The following is a 19,778-nucleotide window of genomic DNA, read 5'->3' as shown; positions in this document are numbered from 1 at the left end:
TTTCTCAGTGTTATTTTGATTACACTTCAAGGTACAAATTGAAAGCATTCCAGCTGAAAGGTTTGCACCAAATTTGAAATGTTTCTACAAACAGTGAAATGGTCAAGAATCATTGGTTTTCCATCAGTGAAAAACTTATTCTGACTTTCACTAATACAGCTCTCAGGCATTCTCTTCTGTTCTAGGTAATTTTGTGAGGCAGCTCTGGCTCATAGGGTCACAAGGTCAACTCTAAGTCTGATGGGTGTGGGTTCAAGTCCTGCTCTGTAGACATGAGCACAAGAATGCAATCTTAATGCCCCTGTCCCACTTAGGAAACCTGAACGGAAACCTGTGGAGACTTTGCGCCCCACCCAAGGTTTCCGTGCGGTTCCCGGAGGTTGCAGGTGGTTGCCGGAAGTTGCAAGTAGTGGAAGCAGGTAGGGAGACTGCCAAAAACCTCCGGGAACCGCACGGAAACCTTGGGTGGGGCACAAAGTCTCCAGAGGTTTCCGTTCATGTTTCCTGTGGAACAGGGGCTTAACGTTCTAGTGCTGAGGGAATGCTGCACAATTGCAGCTGCTACCTCTCTGATGGGGATATAAGTATCAGGGGCAGGACATTCTCTGTGATGGAACACCCCAGTAATGAGGAGAGTCTGGAGAAGCTAGGTCTACTTTTCCTGGACCAGAGGTTGTTCAGAGCGGATGTGGTAGAGGTGTGTACAATTAGATTAGATTAGATTAGATTAGATTAGATTAGATTAGATTAGATTAGATTAGATTGCCTTTATTGTCATTCAGACCGAAGTCTGAATGAAACTTGCAGCAGTCATACGTATAATACAATAAAAACAACAATAAACACATATTAACATCCACCACAGTGAGTCCACCCAACATCTCCTCACTGTGATGGAGGCAAAAGTCTTAGGTCTGCAGTCTCTTCCCTCCTCTTCTCCCTCTGCACTGAGGCTGATACCCCCCGGGCGATGTTATAAATCAGTCCCGCGGCTCAAACACCGCGGCCCGGGGTGGTCGAAGCTGCCGCCCAACAGTCCTGCAGACACAGCCGCTGGCCCGCGGCCGAACCCCGGACTCAGGCCACCACCGCCAGAACACCGTCCCAGCCACCCTCACGTGAGTACCTCACCATCTTCAGCCTCGGGCTGGGCCGCCCCGACATGGGCGCCGAACCTCCCTCCTCGGGCTGCGAGCGCCGCACCTCCCCGAGCTCGGCCGCTCCGACGGGAGACTCGTTCCACCCTCGGGCTGGCCGCCCTCACAGGAGCGTCCCAACCTCTTCCAGCCCTGAGCCGGACCACCCTCACGGGAGCGAGCTCAGGGCGAGTTCTGATGGGCTCTGCCTCCGGAGCCTCGAGGTCCATTAGGCCTCAGCGCAGACGGAGGCAGAGAAGGGGAATACGACAAAAAGGTCGCATTCTCCCGCAGGGAGAGACTGCAAACCCCGTTTCAACCCCCCCCAAAACACAAACTAAAAACCAAAAACTAGACTAACCAAAACAAAATAAACAACACAAAAAAACACAAACAAACGGGACTGCCGGTGAGCCGCTGCAGCCAGAGCCGCGCCGCCACTCCGAAATGATGAGGATTATAGTTAGGGTATACTTCTCATGTTCTCTTCTCACAGGAAAATAAAGCTCGAGGACTTCAGGGTAGAGGGTAAGATATTTAGAGGGGATCAGAGGGAAAAAAATTTCACCTGAGACAGTGGTGAAAGTTGAATCGCTGACAGCAATTAAGAAGTATATTGTGGTGGCACAGTGGTGCCGCAGTAGCGTTGCTGCCTCAGTGCCAGATTTGCGGGTTTAACCGTGACTAACGTCTGTCTATATGGAGTTTACACATTCTCCTTGTGACAGCATGGGTTTTCTCCAGGTGCTCCGGTTTACTCCCACGCTTCAAAGAAATTGAGGTTTGTAGGTCAATCGGCTCTGGTAAAAGTGTAAATTGTCCCCAGTGTGTAGGATAGTGCTAGTGTACAAGGGTGATCACGGGTCGGCATGGGCTTGGTGGGCTGAAAGGCCTGTTTCAGCTCTGTATCTCCACAGTCTTAAAGTCTAAAGTCCTGATGAACACTTGCAGGCCAAGCGCAGAAAGATGGGATAATATGGATGGGAGCCCACTGGATGACCTATTTCCATGCTGTATTAATCCCAGACTGGGCGAGTGTGAAGCGGTTAGTTGATGGTCTGATAAACTGTACAACTCCTCCCCCCTTCTGCTGTGGGGTAGACTGAGACTGACTCCCCTCCCCCCTCCTCCTTCCCCAATCTTTGCAGATCCCCAATCCTTTCCCCTCGTCACTTTAATTTCATGTATTTTGTGTGTTTATAACTGTTAGCAGATTAATTGCTCAAGATTCCAGCATCGGCAGCCACTTGCTTCTCTATTCTAAAGGTTCTGGACCCAAAATGTCGCCCATTCCTTCTCTCCAGACACGCTGCCTCATCTGCTGAGTTACTCCAGCATTTTGTGTCTCCCTTTAGGATAGAGAAGCAAGTGACTGCAGATGCTGGAATCTTGAGCAATAAACACTCACTGAGGAGGAACTCAGTGGGTCAGGCAATATCCAAGGAAGGAAATGGAGTGATGATGTTTTCAGGACCCTTCCTTAGACCGATTCAATGGATGGGAGATAACTGGTAGAAAGAGGTGAGAAGAAGGGGTGGGGAAAGAGCTAGTGATAGACGGATCCTGAAGGAAACATTAATTGAGGTGGCCGCATGTTGGTGCAGTGGTGGAGTTGCTGCCTTGCACCGCCAGAGACCTGGATTCAATCCTGACTCAGGTGCAGTCTGTATGGAGTTTGTACGTTCTCCCTGTGACCACATAGGTTTTCTCCCGGTGCTCCTGATCCCACACTCCAAAGATGTACAGGTTTGTAGGATAATTGGCTTCGGTAAAATTGTAAATTGTCCCTTGTGGTGTGGGATAGTAGTGCAAGTGCATGCAGTGATCGCTTGTCGATACCGCCATGCTGTAGCTCAAAAATCTAGTCTAAAAGACAGATGGGTCAGGTGGGGAGGAGAAGGATAGTGAAGGGTGCTTTAGGATGCTACGAGGCCAGCTATTGTCCTTATAATAGGGAAGGCTGTCATTACCCCCCTCTCACTCCCATTGGAAATTCAAGCAGATGCTCCATTATCAGTGTGGATATCCTGGGCTGCTCATCAAATAATCTCTCCATGACTCATTAGAAAAGTCTCCATCATATGCCAGTGACTGGCACTGGCCATGCCTCTTTCCAAATGTTTATGTTAGCTATTGCATTAATCAAAACATGCATGAAAAAGGACATTAAACAACAGACTTAATAAAATATTTTGGAAAAAAAGTGCACAGTCTTTGAAGCAAGTGAAATAAATAATTTGTTTAAGTTCCTTTTATGATGTTTTCTTCAATTTTGTTGATCACTATAGTCCTGAATATAACTCTGCAACTTGCGGTTCAATTCTAAAGAATTGGCGACTCAGCAACACCTTACTTAACCTGAACATCTTGCCTTGGGCTGATTTCCCTCAATTCCCTGCATATCAATGTGCCTATCTAGACGTCTCTTAAGCACCATATTCTATATTCCTCCTCCTCCATCCCTGGCAACGTGTTCCAGACACCCCCCACCCTCTGTGTAAGATACTTGGCCTGTATCTCCTTTTAACACTACCCCTCTCACCTTAAAGCTATGCTCTCTAGTCTTTAATATCTGCACCCTGGGTAAAAGCATTTAACTGTCTATGCCTCTGAAAATGTTGCAGACTTCTATTAGGAATCCTCTCAACCTCTGGTGCTCCAAGTCCGTACAACCTCTCCACCTAATCTAGGCGATTGACTTAACTGAACCACTGGTGGATGGTGATTGCAATTTACATTCTTTGCTGGAGTTGATTGCCTGCGCTTTGAGAATGGTATTGTCTCGAACCATTCCCGGCTGCTGTGCCTGGGTCTATTCCCAGCTGTCGCACGGCTCTTCAGGAATTCCGGCAATGCCACAAGTCATTGACTGGGTCACCTCCTTCTTTTGAAACATCAGATCCAGGCACTCAGACAGATTTGGCTCCACAATGTGTCAAGGCGACCACTAGGCCTGTCATGATCAGTAGGACGAGAAATGCTTTGTGGGGACAGAGGTTTTCTATCATTTTCTATCAGATTGTTAACCACGACTCAGTGGACACCCCTTTAGTCTTTAGGCATTAGAGATACAGCGTGAAAACAGGCCCTTTGGCCCACCAAGTCCGTGCCGACCAGCGATCACCTCATACACTAACACTGTCCTACACACTAGGGATAATTTACAATTTTACTGAAGACAATTAACCTACAAACGTCTTTGGAATGTGAGTGGAAACTCACACGGGGAAAACCCACACGGTCACCGTGAGAACGTGCAAACTCCGTACAGACGGCACCCATAGTCGGGATCGAACCGTGGTCTTTGTCGCTGTAAGGCAACAGCTCTACCGCTGCGCCATTGTGCCGCCCTGATCCACTGACCATTAAAGTTCAAGGACCCCTCCAGGGACTTGAAAACAAAACCCAGTTTGATGCTGCACTCCGGTGCTGAGATGTTGACACACTGTCAGAAGTAGCACTGTTCAGGTGAGATGTTAAACAAGGCCCTGTCTACTCTCTCCGGTAGATGTAAAAGATCGCAAGCACCCTGTGGAAACAGAAATTAAATCTGGAGTCCATACATAACCCTCAGTGAACATCAGTCAATAAGATATGCATATATCTGAAGAAGGGTCTTGACCCGAAACGTCACCTATTCCTTTGCTCCATAGATGCTGCCTCACCCGCTGAGTTTCTCCAGCATTTTTGTCTACCTTTGCATATATCCTTATCATTTTGCTATTGCAATTTGTGCAGAACTGGGTGCCGGCCTCAAAGGAATCTCTCTGTAAAGCTCAAGTTACTTCACTCACTGACTGTAAAGTGCTTTGAGAGATTGGAAAAGGTGCTATGCAAACACTATTGTTTAATTTTTCTCCGCAGGGACTGAGACTGACATTCACGGACGGCTCCAGAATCATTTTCAGGTTGAGCGGGACGGGGAGTATGGGATCGATAATAAGGTTTTACGTGGAAAGTTATGAGAGGGACCCAAGCAGAAACAACAAAGAACCACAGGTAAGTCAATGAACACCAGTGGGTCCTTGCTCCGGCGTCTACCTTATGTCAGTCAATATTAACTAGGATTCCCCACATTCCCCACACCACCTCTGTGTTGTGCAACTCCCTATTCCCATCATCTCTTCTTCTCAGTCATTTAGTCCTGGGGCTCACAGCAGCAATATCAGGGCGGCACAGTGGCACAGCTGGTAGAGCTGCTGCCTCACAGCGCCTAAGACCCGGGTTCGGTCTATGTGGAGTTTGCACGTTCTCCCCGCGACCACTTGACTGCTCCGGTTTCCTCCCACATCCCAAAGACGTGTGGTTTTGTAGGTTAATTGGCCTCTGTAAATTGCCCCAGGTATGTAGTGGATGAAAAGTAGGATAACAGAACTAGTGGTCGGAGTGACCTCGATGGGCCGAAGGGCCTGTTTCCATTTAATGTGGATAAATGTGAGGTTATCCATTTTGGTGGCAAAAACGGGAAAGCAGATTATTATCTAAACGGTGGCCGATTGGGAAAGGGGGAGATGCAGCGAGACCTGGGTGTCATGGTACACCAGTCATTGAAGGTAGGCATGCAGGTGCAGCAGGGGGTAAAGAAAGCGAATGGCATGTTGGCTTTCATAGCAAGAGGATTTGAGTATAGGAGCAGGGAGGTTCTACTGCAGTTGTATAGGGTCTTGGTGAGACCACACCTGGAGTATTGCGTGCAGTTTTGGTCTCCAAATCTGAGGAAGGACATTATTGCCATAGAGGGAGTGCAGAGAAGGTTCACCAGACTGATTCCTGGGATGTCAGGACTGTCTTATGAAGAAAGACTGGATAGACTTGGTTTATACTCTCTAGAGTTTAGGAGATTGAGAGGGGATCTTATAGAAACTTACAAAATTCTTAAGGGGTTGGACAGGCTAGATGCAGGAAGATTGTTCCCGATGTTGGGGAAGTCCAGGACAAGGGGTCACAGCTTAAGGATAAGGGGGAAATCCTTTAAAACCGAGATGAGGAGAACTTTTTTCACACAGAGAGTGGTGAATCTCTGGAACTCTCTGCCACAGAGGGTAGTTGAGGCCAGTTCATTAGCTATATTTAAGAGGGAGTTAGATGTGGCCCTTGTGGCCAAGGGGATCAGAGGGTATGGAGAGAAGGCAGGTACGGGATACTGAGTTGGATGATCAGCCATGATCATATTAAATGGCGGTGCAGGCTCGAAGGGCCGAATGGCCTACTCCTGCACCTAATTTCTATGTTTCTATGTTTCTATGTTGTGTCTTTCAATCAAGCCGTCTAGTCAGCCAGCCTCATTGGAGAATTCCCACAGGCAGCGAGACAGCGAGGTCTGTTTCATAAATCTTTTTAAACATTTTGCACATAATGAAATAATGATCGGAGCAGATATGATTATGTTTAACACTGAATAGTTAAATTGTTAAATGAAGGTGAACTGTCAGCACTTACAAACCAGCAACCTCTGGAAACAGAAGGGTTTCGGCCCGAAACGTCGCCTATTTCCTTTGCTCCATAGATGCTGCTGCACCCGCTGAGTTTCTCCAGCAATTTTGTGTACCTTCGATCTTCCAGCATCTGCAGTTCCTTCTTGAACCTCGAGACACAAGGAATTGCAGATGCTGGAATCTTGTGCAAAAAAAAAAACTGCTGGAGGAACGTAGAGGACCAGGTAGCAACTGTGGAGGCAAATGGATGAGCAACATTGATCATCACTCTGAAGAAGAGCTCTGACCCGAAATGTAGACTGTCCATTTCTCTCCGCAGATGCTGCTTAACCCAGTTGAGCAGTTTGGTTCTTTTTGTCAGAAATCAGTGAATTGGTGACATTCTTATTGTTCAATGCTCATAAAAAGAGGGATATCCATAGGCCTAGTGTGGACAAATGGGATTTGTGTAGACAGGTGCAGGTAAGCGAGCTGAGCAGAAGGATCCCTGTCTGTGACAGATGATTCTAGGATGTGATGAGTTCATCTGTTTGAGCAGATTAATTGACTGCTATAAATCACAAAGAATTCGCTAAAAGACTCATGGGATAAATAATGGGCATTTGAGCCTTCTTGCACAGCGGGTAGAGCTGCTGCTTCACAGCCTCAGTGACCCAGGTTCAATCCTGACGTCAGAAGCTGTCTGTCGTGGAGTTTGTACATTCTCCCTGTACCAGCGTGAGATTCCTTTGGATGCTGTGGTTTCCTCCCACATGTGCTTTGGTGAGATACTCGGCCAGTGTGAACTGTGCCTAGTGTGGAGGTATCTTGGGGGGAGTTGATGGAAATGCAGACAGAAAAAAATGGTGATAAATGTAAATGATTGATTAAAGATTAGTGCAGAGCAGAATGGTTGAAAGGTTTGTTTCCATGCTTCTTGATGACAAAAGTTCAATAATTTCAAAAAAAAAATTTTTTTAAAGTCCTTTGGATTTTAAAACATTGATCACATGGATCTCCAATCCACATATAAAACTACTAATTAGCTTTCGAGTCAAGACTTGGTATTCTATTCTTTGCTCCACTTATTGTACCAAAGGCTCGCTTGTACTCATGTCTAGTAAGATTTGGCTGGGTAGCACGCAAGCAAAGCTTTTCACTATATCTTGGTACATGTGACAATAATAAACCAACTACCCAATAAAGTGCTGAGATGGGGGATAGTTTCCTGCAGTCTGCCCTAATTATACCCTTCAAAAGTTTATATACCTCAAGCACGGATCCTCTTAAACTCAGATAGACACGAAAAGCTGGAATAACTCAGCGGGTCAGAGCATCTCTGGAGAAAAGGAATAGGTGATGTTTTGAGATGTCGAGTCTGAAGAAGGGTCTCGACCCGAACCGTCACCTATTCCTTTTCTCCAGAGATGCTCTCTGACCCGCTGAGTTACTCCAGCATTTTGAGTGTATCTGAGCTTTAAAGCAGTATCTGCAGTTCCTCTCTACACCCTCTTAACCACCTTCACTCCAGGGAATATAGACCCAGCCCCTCCAGTCTCTGCTTATAACTGATCTGCTTCATCCCAGACAATGTTGGGATAAATCTCCTTTGCACCCTTCTAGTGCTGTCACATCATTCCCAAAGTGTGGTGACCAGAACTCTACACAAAACTCCAGCTGAGGTCCCACCAATGTTTTATAAAGTTGGAGTATAACCTCACAACTCTTGTATTCCATACCCTGAGTAATGAAGTCCAGCATTAATTATGCTTTTCAACCCATGATATCTGTTTCAAGGATCTTTATACTTGCACAGCAAGGTCCCTCTGTTCCACAGAGCTCCCTAGGACTCTACCATTCATGGTGTGTGGCCTGGTCTTGATACTCTCAAGGTGATTCCATGAGAGGAGGAACAGGGCCAATGCACTGCTGGGACCCAGCGTTTACCTTTTTAGTTGTAGTTTTAGATTTAGAGATACACCATGGAAACAGGCCCTTTGGCCCACTGAGCCAGCTCCAATCAGCGATCACCCATATTGGACTCTAGGGAAAATTTACAAACCGAAGCACGTGAAGAAAACCCACACGGTCACTGGAAGAACGTACAAACTCGGTACAGACAGCACTGGATCAATCCCAGGTCTCGGGCGCTGTGAGGCAGCAACTCTAGCCCTAATGGCTTGCTTCTATAGCTGAATAAAGAAGTTATGGCTAATTGACCTGCTCCATTTTATGAGCATATTACAGAGGCTTTTACATCGCAGCACTGATTTCAGACGATTATACGCAAGAAGCTGCCTGCTACTCTCTGGGGAGCTGGGAATTACTGACAGCGGCCTCTGGATCTCCACATTCCAATACACGCGAAGACTCAAGAAGTCACTGTTGACTTGAGAATATAATGAGAGCGTGCTGACAGCTTCACCTTGATTGCAACCACAAAATCCAGGCCTACCTTTAATGATTCAGATTTAACCTTAATGTTCCCTGCAATATTTGATAATGTGTAAGACATTTAAAAAGACTTTAAACAACCACAAAATCCAGGCCTGCTTTTCACAAACCATTTATCACATGTTTATAGTGAAGGAATGAAACTCTTCAAAGGAACTTTCCAGATATATAATGACATGGGAACAGGCACCAAGCCCAAGAAACTATTACCAGGAAACTTCATGATATCCTTAGTTAAAAAGGTGGATTTTAAGGAACAGTTTTTACACTAATCTTCACTATTAATCTTTTGGAAGAAAATAATTCTTACAAACCAGGACTGATAATTGACCAAGCATGTCTATTCGCACTCTTTACCTATGTTTTCACTCAGGGATGAATTCTCATTAAAATTATAAAGTCGCTGGCCAGGGTTTATATTGCCCCATTTAATACAGCAAAGTATTCCGAGGCTTTTCGCAAGCGCATTATTGAACCAGATTTGACATTGAGTCTTGGGAGACAGATGACCAAAGGTTTGTTCCAAAAAACTTTAAAGGAAGAGAGGGAGGTGTGGAGAGATTTGGAGAAATCCATATCTCAAAGCCCATACAATTGAAGGATGGAGCAACAGCAGTGGAGTGATTGATAAAAAAGAACACAGATGTGAATGTCCCTGGAGTGATGATGGGTGGAGGTGTGAGCCAGACAGAGATGACACACACAGCTAGAGTTTTAAAAGTAGAAGGGAATATTTTAAAGTTGAGGTATTGTAAGTGAACCAGTGTAAGACAGTGAATACTGGAGTGAGAAATGAGTAGGAATCAGCATGGAAGCCCTTTGAGATAAGGTGTCCGGTGCAGCCTTACATCTGTGGAAGCTGTCAGAGGAAACTATACTGTACGTGAAAACAAAGCTGGAAGGTGAATGACTAGGCTGCTCTGTAACTGTTACGTTACACTGGACATACCACAAGGTGGTGCAGCTGAGCCAAGCTGTTGAATCTCAGGTTACACAAAAAAGCTGGAGAAACTCAGCGGGTGCAGCAGCATCTATGGAGCGAAGGAAATAGGCAACGTTTCAGGCCGAAACCCTTCTTCAGACTGATCGGGGGCGGAGGTGGGCGGGGACAAGAAAGGGAAAAGGAGGAACTATACTGTAGGGGGGCTAAGGAAGGGGAAAACAGCAAGACTAACAAATTGGAGAATTCGATGTTCATGCCCCCGGGGTGCAGACTCCCCAAACGGAATATGAGGTGCTGTTCCTCCAATTTCCGGTGCTGCTCGCTGTGGCCATGGAGGAGACCCAAGACAGAGAGGTCGGAGGCGGAGTGGGAGGGGGAGTTGAAGTGCTGAGCCACCGGGAGGTCAGCTTGGTTATTGCGGACCGAGCGGAGGTGTCGGCGAAACGATCGCCCAGCTTGAGCCACCGATATAGATCTGCTGACATGTTGAAGTCTCATCTCAGTCCTTACGATGTTGCAAATGATTTTCTATGAAGTCAGCAGCAGATTGAACATTGCGAACTAGAATCCCCACTCAAAACCAATAGTATTATTAAACAGAGCCCAAACATTAGGTTTGCTGCCACCGTTTCTGCTGGCACGGGATTCATTTACCCCAATCAGGCCAAACCCCTTCACTGGCCCTGCCCACAATCAGTTTAATGAAATAGGCACAAAATGCTGGAGTAACTCAGCGGGTCAGGCAGCATCTCTGGAGAAAAGGAATAGGTGACTTTTCGAGTCTGAGCTCTTCTTCAAACTGCAGTCTGAAGAAGGGTTGCGACCCAAAGCGTCACTTATTCTTTTTCTCCAGAGATGCTACTTGGCCCATTGAGTTACTCCAGCATTTTGTGCCTATCTTCGATATAAAGCAGCATCTGCAGTCCCTTCCTGCACATCACTCTGGTGAGATTCTACTGAAGGTGTCAGATTGGAAAAGCCCTTCAAAACAGGATCATTTTCTTACAAATGCATAAACTTTTGTCCCATGTTTGAAAAGTTGTTACATATAAAAAAGTTAAATTGTTTAAAAAATATATACTAATTAAACCATTAAGTGGTTCAATAAATACTTTTTAAAGGTGCAAATGGATCTACTAGCAGGTGAAAGATTAGCTAAACTAATTTAAAATCTCTTTATTCAAAATAAAATATTTCAAGCTGCGTTAGTGATTGAGGATTTGTAGGTCAGTGGTAGATCACCTACAATCACCACCCATGATCGTTGCTCATGCTTGTCAATGAAGAGTGACGATGGGTTGGAGTTATCTTGTTCAACCCCCACCCCTCCCCCCAGCAAGAATCTGGGCAAAGTCAGCCCCAGGGTCATGATGAGGTCCCACACAGTGCCCAAGATACTGCTGATAGTAAGATAGGGTGGGATGGGGTGGGTTTAGAGATACAGTGTGGAAACAGGCCCTTCAGCCCACTCTGATAAACAATACACTGTATACTAGTTCTATCCTAACACCAGGGATAATTTACAGGTCAATTAACCTACAAACCTGCACTTCTTTGGAATGGGAGAGGGAACCAGGGCACCTGGAGATAATGCACACGATCACAGGGATAGTGTACAAACTCTATACAGACAGCACCCATTGTCAGGATCAAATCTGGGTCTCTGGCATTGTACCTGTCTACTGCTCTACCGTTGGATCACTGTGCCAATCCTGGGTGACAGCAGAAAAATCGCTCTTCTCAAAACAGCTGCAGAGGACTTTGGTAGACGGCAAAACCATTATCTCCAATGAAACCAAAATGTTGTCAGTCCATTCCCACCACAGATGCTGCTTGACCTACTGAGCTCCTCCAGCACTTTGTGGGTTTTTTTACTCAGGATCCCTGCATCTGCAGTGTTCCTTGTCTCTCGAGCTTAACTGGTCGACAAACGTGGTCACAAACAAAAATGTTTCTGATATTAAAGAAAATTCAAAATTTAAGAAGATCTATTAAAAGGCTGTTCAAAGTTAAAAAGTAAAAATGATTAAACATACAACTTAATTAAAAGCACACGGAGATGTTTAAGTAAATTCAAACAATTATAAATATTGAAAATTCAGAGGTGTTGACTCTTTTTTGCAGCCTTTCACCTATATTGTAATGTATGGGAAACCTATCCTCCTAAACTGGCATTGATTGTCCGTGCATCCACCCCACTATAAGTGCTACATCTGCTGTAACGTTGTGCTCCAATTCTGGAGCAGCTTTGTGAAGAAAATGCCAGGCAAATGAGTACAACTTCACAACGTTTACGTTCTTGCAGAAATCCCTGAATAACGAGGGGAAAAGATTAAGGTTCATGTGCAAAGCTGCTGACATTTCCCAGTGGAATGCCCACCAAACGAACTGCTCCACTTTATCACTCTTAACTTCACGAAGAAATGCTTTTTCCTAGAAAGACAAATAAAATACTTTAATGTTGCCTCATTGTGTTGTTTCACAAAACCAGACCTGTAAAGAAAGCAGTGCCAATGTCAAGTATGTTTCGGACGTTGTTTCCCATTGAGGGTACTTTTTGCCACCATTTTCCTTCTGCTTGTGATACAAAGGAAGCAATTGCAGTCATGTTAAAACAAACACAAATGATGATTGCTAGCTTTACCGCCATAATGAAACTCCAACTTGCTTTAGCAAAACAATTCTGTCAAGGGAAGTGATTCTCACATAATCAGTATAACAATAAAGAGCTTGAGAAATCATCTCAGATTATTTAATCACACAAAATGTAATTGACACGAGCAAAATATTCTGTAAAAAACATCTTGCTTTTCTATTACACCTTTCACAACCACAGGATGGCCCAACCCGCATTATAGCCAATGCAGTGTGTTTGAAGCCCAGTTGTGGTAGTGTGGGAAACTGTGCCATCAAACCCCCATGACTGCTGAACATGGGCAATAAGAAGGGGGTGACACAGCTGGTAACACACAATGCCATGGTCCCAGGTTCCCCCCTCAGTGTGTGGTAACTTTGCACAATCTCCCCTTTTTTTTATAATACCAAATGCTTTTATTCAAAACAAAACAAATATACAGAGTAGTAACACGATCAAAGGCTGCCTACATTGACAGTTTACAGACAGTTATCAAATTAAAATATCGTCAACCTTTATCAACAATACACTCGACCTCCTGCGGCGACCAGCGTCCCTGTGATCCCCTGGATGCTCCAGTTTCCGCCCTCGTCCACATTGACTTCTGAACCCACAGAGTCATCTTTATACCTAAGGGACTCATGAAGGCGGCAGCTACCATCAAGAACCAAACCCACCCCCCTGAAACCCATCCAGGTCACAACGCTTCTCACTGCTACCATCAGGCAGTAGGTACAAAAGCCTGAAGTCCCACATCACCAGGCTTTGGAACAGCTACATCCCAAAAGCTAGCAGGTTCTTGCACTGACTGACACAACCAAAAAGCTACCTAGACAACACTGCAGACCCATCTCTTGCACCACTGAAAATTTTATTTTCTTTTCTAATTACGTTTTTGCACTAAAGGCTTGTTCTATTGCACAACCTTTTCCTTTTAGAATCAATGTGTAATTTGGGCATCATTTGTTTTTTGGGTAGCTCTGGTATAAACATTGAATTATCCAATTTTAAGTAGAAGTTCCTAACCACTCTCTCTTTGTTTTATGTTCAACCCTCCCCCCCCCACCCCCGCCCTTTCTCCCACTATTCTGCCTCTTCCCACCAATCCTTATCTCCTTTCACTTATTTTCCTCTGACTGGCTTTACATGTCACCTGTCTCCTTTCATTATATGACACCCTTTTGCCTCCTTTTCACCTCCAATCTTTGTTACTTACACTACCCAACCAACAAACAAGCCCCCCCCCTCGCCAATGAAACATCACTTGTCCATTCCTTCCACACATGTTGTCTGACCCGCTGAGTTCCTCCAGCACTTTATGTTTTGCTAAAGATTCCAGCTGTTTAAGTTCCTTACGTCTCCATTTGTTTTTTGTGTGTGTTGTGAGTCTATTTGCCTGTGATGCTGCTACAGGCAAGATTTTTTGTTGTACCTGTGCTTTGCCTTCCTTGTGTCTATGACAATAAACTTGAAATTGAACAATCTAAGATGGGGGAAGAGGAACCGGGAAACACTGTTGCCATTGTGTGCATAGCAAAATCTCACAAACTTTGGTGTGATAGTGGTCAAGTGATCATGGACTTTGGTGCCTTCTCTCACAGTGGGGAACGTTTGATTCTGCTGTGTGGGGATGTTTTATGTTTAAATCTATCGTGTGGTGTGTTCTTTATTTTAGTGTATGGCTGTATGGTGATCACATTTCACTGTGCCATCTGGCGCATGTGACAAATAAATATATCTTGTATCTTGTATCAGTTGTGGATAATAAATCACTATTATCCACAACTGGGTCCTAATCATGCCCGACTCAGAAGGTTGTGGTTTCACATCTTAAATCAGCAAGTTGACCAGGTACATCAAACCTGGCATAACTAAGGAAGTTCTGCACTGTAACAGATTCTCTATTCTACAAGCGTCATCAAACCTAGGTCACCTCTGTTTTTTTAGGTGAAGGTGAAAGATTCCAGGGAACTATTTTGAAGAAGAACAGAGAAATAATCTCTTCAATATTTCCCCTTGATTAACAACACTAGCACAGATTATTTGGGCGTTATCACTCTGGGACACACTTAGCCCACAAACCATGGCACCCACATTCCTATGTTGCTTTTTTTATTTTTATTTTAATATTTTTATTAGAAGTAAAGTACCATAATATAATACATTAATAACATATTACATTTCATGTACAACTTCTTATTTTAAATTTAATAGTAAAAAAGAGAGAGAGAGAGAGAGAGAATATCATATAAAGTAGTGATATTGTTAATTTGTGAAATAGTAGAAAAAGAAAGAACCCATAGAGCTGTGTAGCCCGACAGAGAAAACAAGAAAACAAGAAGGTGGGATGAAGTAAGAAACAAAAAAGAATAGAGAAGAAAAAAAAGAGGGAAAAAAAGAGACATTGAAAGGGATATACCTACTTCGTATCTTTACCCACCCCTCACCCGGTTCTGAAACAGTTAATTTCTAAGGTTATGTTGCACCATATGCTTGTAATAAGTCGATAAAGGGAGACCAAATCTTTAAGAATTGGTCCATTCCTATGTTTCAAAGGTGACCTTACTGTGAGTGTGTTTCTGTGGCTGCAAAAGACTTTGCATAACAGCTCTCCACTGGGTGCATGCCGTCACTTTATCCCATTGTTTCCAGGTGGGGAACCCATGACATTTCAAAATGAGAGGGAATACCAACAGGGAACACTATACTCCTTTCTCAGATACCCTGGCACAGTGCACCGTCTGGATATGTTCACCATCCAGCCAGAGGAGGGCAGTGTGGAGACAGGGAAGAAAAGGAGCCAAATAAATTGCTAATGTATCTTTCTAGACGCAAATGCTTTGGAATAAAGAATGGTGAAGAATTATTGCAAGAGGGTGTCAGTGGTCAGAGGGGCCATGCAGTCATGGAGTGTCCATAGGGGAAGGTATGGTCCAGATATTGAGGCCTGCAATGGTTTTGGAGTGGGGAGATTGGGATTGGAGTAGGATCTTGTTGATCTTGGATCAGAGGCTAGGATGTTAGAAGGAACTGCAGATGCTGGTTTAAACCGAAGATAGATACGAAATGCTGGAGTAACTCAGCAAGACAGGCAGCATCTCTGGAGAGAAGGAATGGGTGATGTTTTGTGTCTGGGGAAAGGTCACGACCCAAAGCATCACCCATTACGTCTCTCCAGAGATGCTGCCTGTCTCGCTGAGTTACTCCAGATTTTTGTGTCTATCTTTAGAGGCTAGGGTGATGGTTTGTGGAGGTTGGAGGTGGTTTGCTGAATATTACAGCCATAGGATTGTAGGCAGGTCCAACGGGAGATGGGGGTGAAGGTTGTCAGCTCATTGAGAGGTTTGAGAACTATGGTGGGATTCTTGGTCAGATGTGCTCCTAGTACTGAACAAACTCCAGGAGGCCACCTTTGAACAGTCCTTTGTGAGAGGCAACAGTACAATGGAAGCACTAATAACAGTTGCTCCTCAAAACAATGTCATGTTCCACAAGGAGCTGAGCTATCTTGCATGCGATTGACTTTGAAATCTCATCAGAAGAATGATCAGTGACCAGAGATGACTTGTTCAATTTCTGTGTTTGGTACTATTACAACTAAATATAATTAGTTATCCCTGGCTATTTATAAATTTATTTTAGAATATTAGACAATATACAATAGACAATAGGTGCAGGAGTGGGTCATTCATCCCGTCGAGCCAGCACCACCATTCAATGTGATCATGGCTGATCACATTGACTTTGATGAACACAATAATTTCTATCAACATGAAGCAGAGGGGAACGATATTCAATCAAATGAAATAATGATGAGAAATAGATGGTAGTGTTCCCAAAGGTGGAAAGAGAGTGAGTGGGAGACATTTTAGAGATGGTGTTGTGTTCAGTGATACTGAGGGAATTGAATTCTCCAAGTTTGCGGAGACACTAAGCTGGGGGGCAGTGTTAGGTGTTGAATGCTATGAGAGAAGGTGCTTGGATAGGCTGGGGTTGGGCCCACACATGTGGATGTGAGGTTATCCATGGTGGGGAAAGCAGACTATTATCTAAAGAGAGGGGAGTGCAGCGAGACCTGGGTGTCATGGTACCAGGATGCAGGTGCAGCAGGCTGAAAGCGAATGGATGGTTTCATAGCAAGAGGATTTGAGTATAGGAGCAGGGAGGTTCTACTGCAGTTGATGGTGGACCTGGAGTATTGCTAGGCAAATCTGAAACAAGCCTAGAGGGAGTGCAGAGACGGTTCACCAGGCTGATTCCTGGGATGTCAGGACTGTCTTATGAAGAAAGGCTGGTTAGACTTGGTTGATACCCTCTAGAATTTAGAAGATTGAGAGGGGATCTTATAGAAACTTACAAATTTCTTAAGGGGTTGGACAGGCTAGATGCAGGAAGATTGTTCCCGATGTTGGGGAAGTCCAGGACAAGGGGTCACAGCTTAAGGATAAGGGGGAAATCCTTTAAAACCGAGAGAAGAACTTTTTTCACGCAGAGAGTGGTGAATCTCTGGAACTCTCTGCCACAGAGGGTAGTTGAAGCCAGTTCATTGGCTATATTTAGAGGGAGTTAGATGTGGCCCTTGTGGCTAAGGGGATCAGAGGGTATGGAGAGAAGGCAGGTACGGGATACTGAGTTGGATGATCAACCATGATCATATTGAATGGCGGTGCAGGCTCGAAGGGCTGAATGGCCTACTCTTGCACCTAATTTCTATGTTTCTATGTTTCTGTTTCTAGAAACTAGGCACAAAAAGCTGGAGTAAATCAACGGGACAGGCAGCATCTCGGGAGAAAGGGAATAGATGAAATTTCGGGTCGAAACCTTTCCTCTAAAGGGCAGAAAGCCAAGGGATATAGTTACACATGTTTATAACATTTTGAAGGGCATAAATGGGATAGATAGTCAAAGTCTCTTTCTGAGTGTAGAGTACTCTAAAACTCGAGGACACTGGTTTAAAGTGAGAGGGAAGAAATGCATTCAAGATCTGAGTGGTAAGTTTTTCAGGCAGAGGGTGGTGGTTGATGGAACGAGCTGTCAGTGGTGTTGTAGAGGCAGATACTATTACACTTTAAAAGGCATTTGGACTTGAACTTGGCTAGGAAAGGTGTAGAGAGATAAAGGTCAGAAGCAGGCAAATGGAATTAGCTCAACCAGACATCGTTCACGTCCATATTAGCAGCAACCTAGCTCGGCCCCTTTAGTGGGAATAGCGTAGACAAACATTGATGTTAGCATGGACGAGCTGGGTTGAAAGAGCCAAAGTGTGTAATGAGTGAGTTCCCTTGCAGAGGGGAGGAAGCTGTGGATGTTCAAGCTGTGGGGGTGTGGGCAAGTCCGACGGAAGTGAATGTTCCCAGATCGTCGCAGAGATCACGGGCACAGTGGGAGCACGGCCTGCCCTCTTTCCCAGGGACGGGGATTTGGGAGGGTGTGGGTTGCGAGGTTGGAGGGTGGAGTGCCGTTGGGTGCTGACAGTGGCTTCTGTTCACCTTCTGCAGGTGGTGCTGGGGCCGCTGATCGCCATCGCTCTGAAACTGTCACACGTCCACGAGCGGACCGGCCGGAGGGGGCCCACGGTCATCACTTGAGCACGGCCCACCCACACCTACCCAGGGGGCCAGGAGAACGTACATCCTTTCCGCAGTCTGTATCAGCTGCTCACGCTTGCACCTCCCTACCTACATGCTGGCAGAACATTACTCTAAACAAGGGAAGAGAAAAGCAACGTTTTGCAAAAAAAAAGATGAGGTCCTTTCTTGCCTTTATCTGGCTGTGTTAACAATATCGTTGTGTTTTATAAAGAACCACTGTGTTATTCTTGCATGACATGTGTTGTTTGGGTTAGCAAATAGGAGAGCTGTGATTTATCTTTATGTTGTAAGTTCAGTGTAAAAGATCCACGTGATGGCTTAGTACAATTATAATATTGTAAACCATCATTTAAAATTGAAATTCTCAACTTTCTTCCCCTGCCCGATCTAAACAAATACTATTAAACTATGTTGCTAACAAAGTGCTGTTAAGTAAGTTATTTTGGACTTCTTCTAAGTCATTGCACATTCATTGGTAATGTTCACTCTTTAATAGAGGGCAATTTACTCCCAAAGACATGCACTTACTGTAGTAACGTCTGAAGAAGGGTCTCGACCCGAAACGTTATCCATTCCTTCTCTCCAGAGATGCTGCCTGTCCCGCTGAGTTACTCCAGCTTGTTGTGTCTGTCTGCAGTAACTGTTGCTTTGTGGTAAAAGTGACAGCCATTCTGTACACAGGAAGGTCGCACAAACTACAGTACAATAATGATAGGGTCCTATATGTTGAGTGATGTTGATTATGGTGTGGTGCCACTTCCAGGTCAGCACCTCAGTGCAGTGCTCTGTAAGCGCGCACAGTCAGGGGTGGTTTATTTCCACTTAACTAAACTAGGGCCCCATGTGCCCTCTAAGGTGCAGTTCAGGGAATTCGTGACCTCTGTAAGGTAATGGGACTATAAGGTAGCTGTCATCCTTCAGCGAACATTCACACAAATCCTTTCATCTGATTCTTATCACAATACTGAAGGAGGTTGGTGTGCACAAATATATTTTTTCATATCTTTATTAATGTCGAACACAAAGGTGGATCAGCACAGCTGGCCGATGGTGGTGTCTATACTCTGTCTTTATGAACCTCCTACCACCACACCGTCTCATCCCCTCAGCTTTCTGTTCCTTTATCCCCATGTTTATCTAATTCTATTTTCATATTTTGAATTCTGAAGTCTTGTACCCTTCCTGATTCAAATGGAGCTATTCTCCACATCGTTAAAGAGTCAGTTAGTCAATCCTACCGTCTCTCCATCTCTAGATCCCCAAACTGTCCCATCTTTCATTCCCTCTGTCTTCCCTCACTTCTTGCTTGCTTTGCAATGCTTGTCACTGTTCTCCATACCTCTGTACCGATCTGTACTGCAATCTTCCTGTCCTTGCTTTATGCTTGCTGGTAACAAAAATAAATGTATGCCCTTTTCTTCTTGGACAGTCCCTTTGAATCAAGACTGATTTGATTCCATGCCAGTTTCGTGGATTATGATGTGACTTGATCTCGTCTATAGGCGTATGAGGTGCCTAATGGGTGGAGAGGGAATAGATTGTGTGGTGGTGCACGCCTTCTACCTTTCGCACATGACATCTGTCTGCTTTTCTTTCTTTGACTCA

General features: G+C 44.8%; 1 protein-coding gene across 1 annotated transcript in view; it reads left to right on the top strand.

Moving 5' to 3' along the window:
• Positions 1-18,595, top strand: part of pgm5 (phosphoglucomutase 5) — a 134,797-nt gene extending 116,202 nt beyond the window's left edge. Inside the window, exons 10-11 of the mRNA XM_055632514.1 lie at positions 5,001-5,135; positions 18,081-18,595. Coding sequence (XP_055488489.1) covers positions 5,001-5,135; positions 18,081-18,170 — 225 coding nt within the window. The 3' untranslated portion in view covers positions 18,171-18,595. The remainder of the gene's footprint in view (positions 1-5,000; positions 5,136-18,080) is intronic.
• Positions 18,596-19,778: the final 1,183 nt, after the last annotated feature.

The sequence above is a fragment of the Leucoraja erinacea genome, chromosome 3 (genome assembly GCF_028641065.1).
Source record: "Leucoraja erinacea ecotype New England chromosome 3, Leri_hhj_1, whole genome shotgun sequence".
NCBI lineage: Eukaryota > Metazoa > Chordata > Chondrichthyes > Rajiformes > Rajidae > Leucoraja > Leucoraja erinaceus.
Note: the sequence above shows the minus strand (reverse complement) of the source record. Positions and strands in the feature narration are given on the sequence as shown.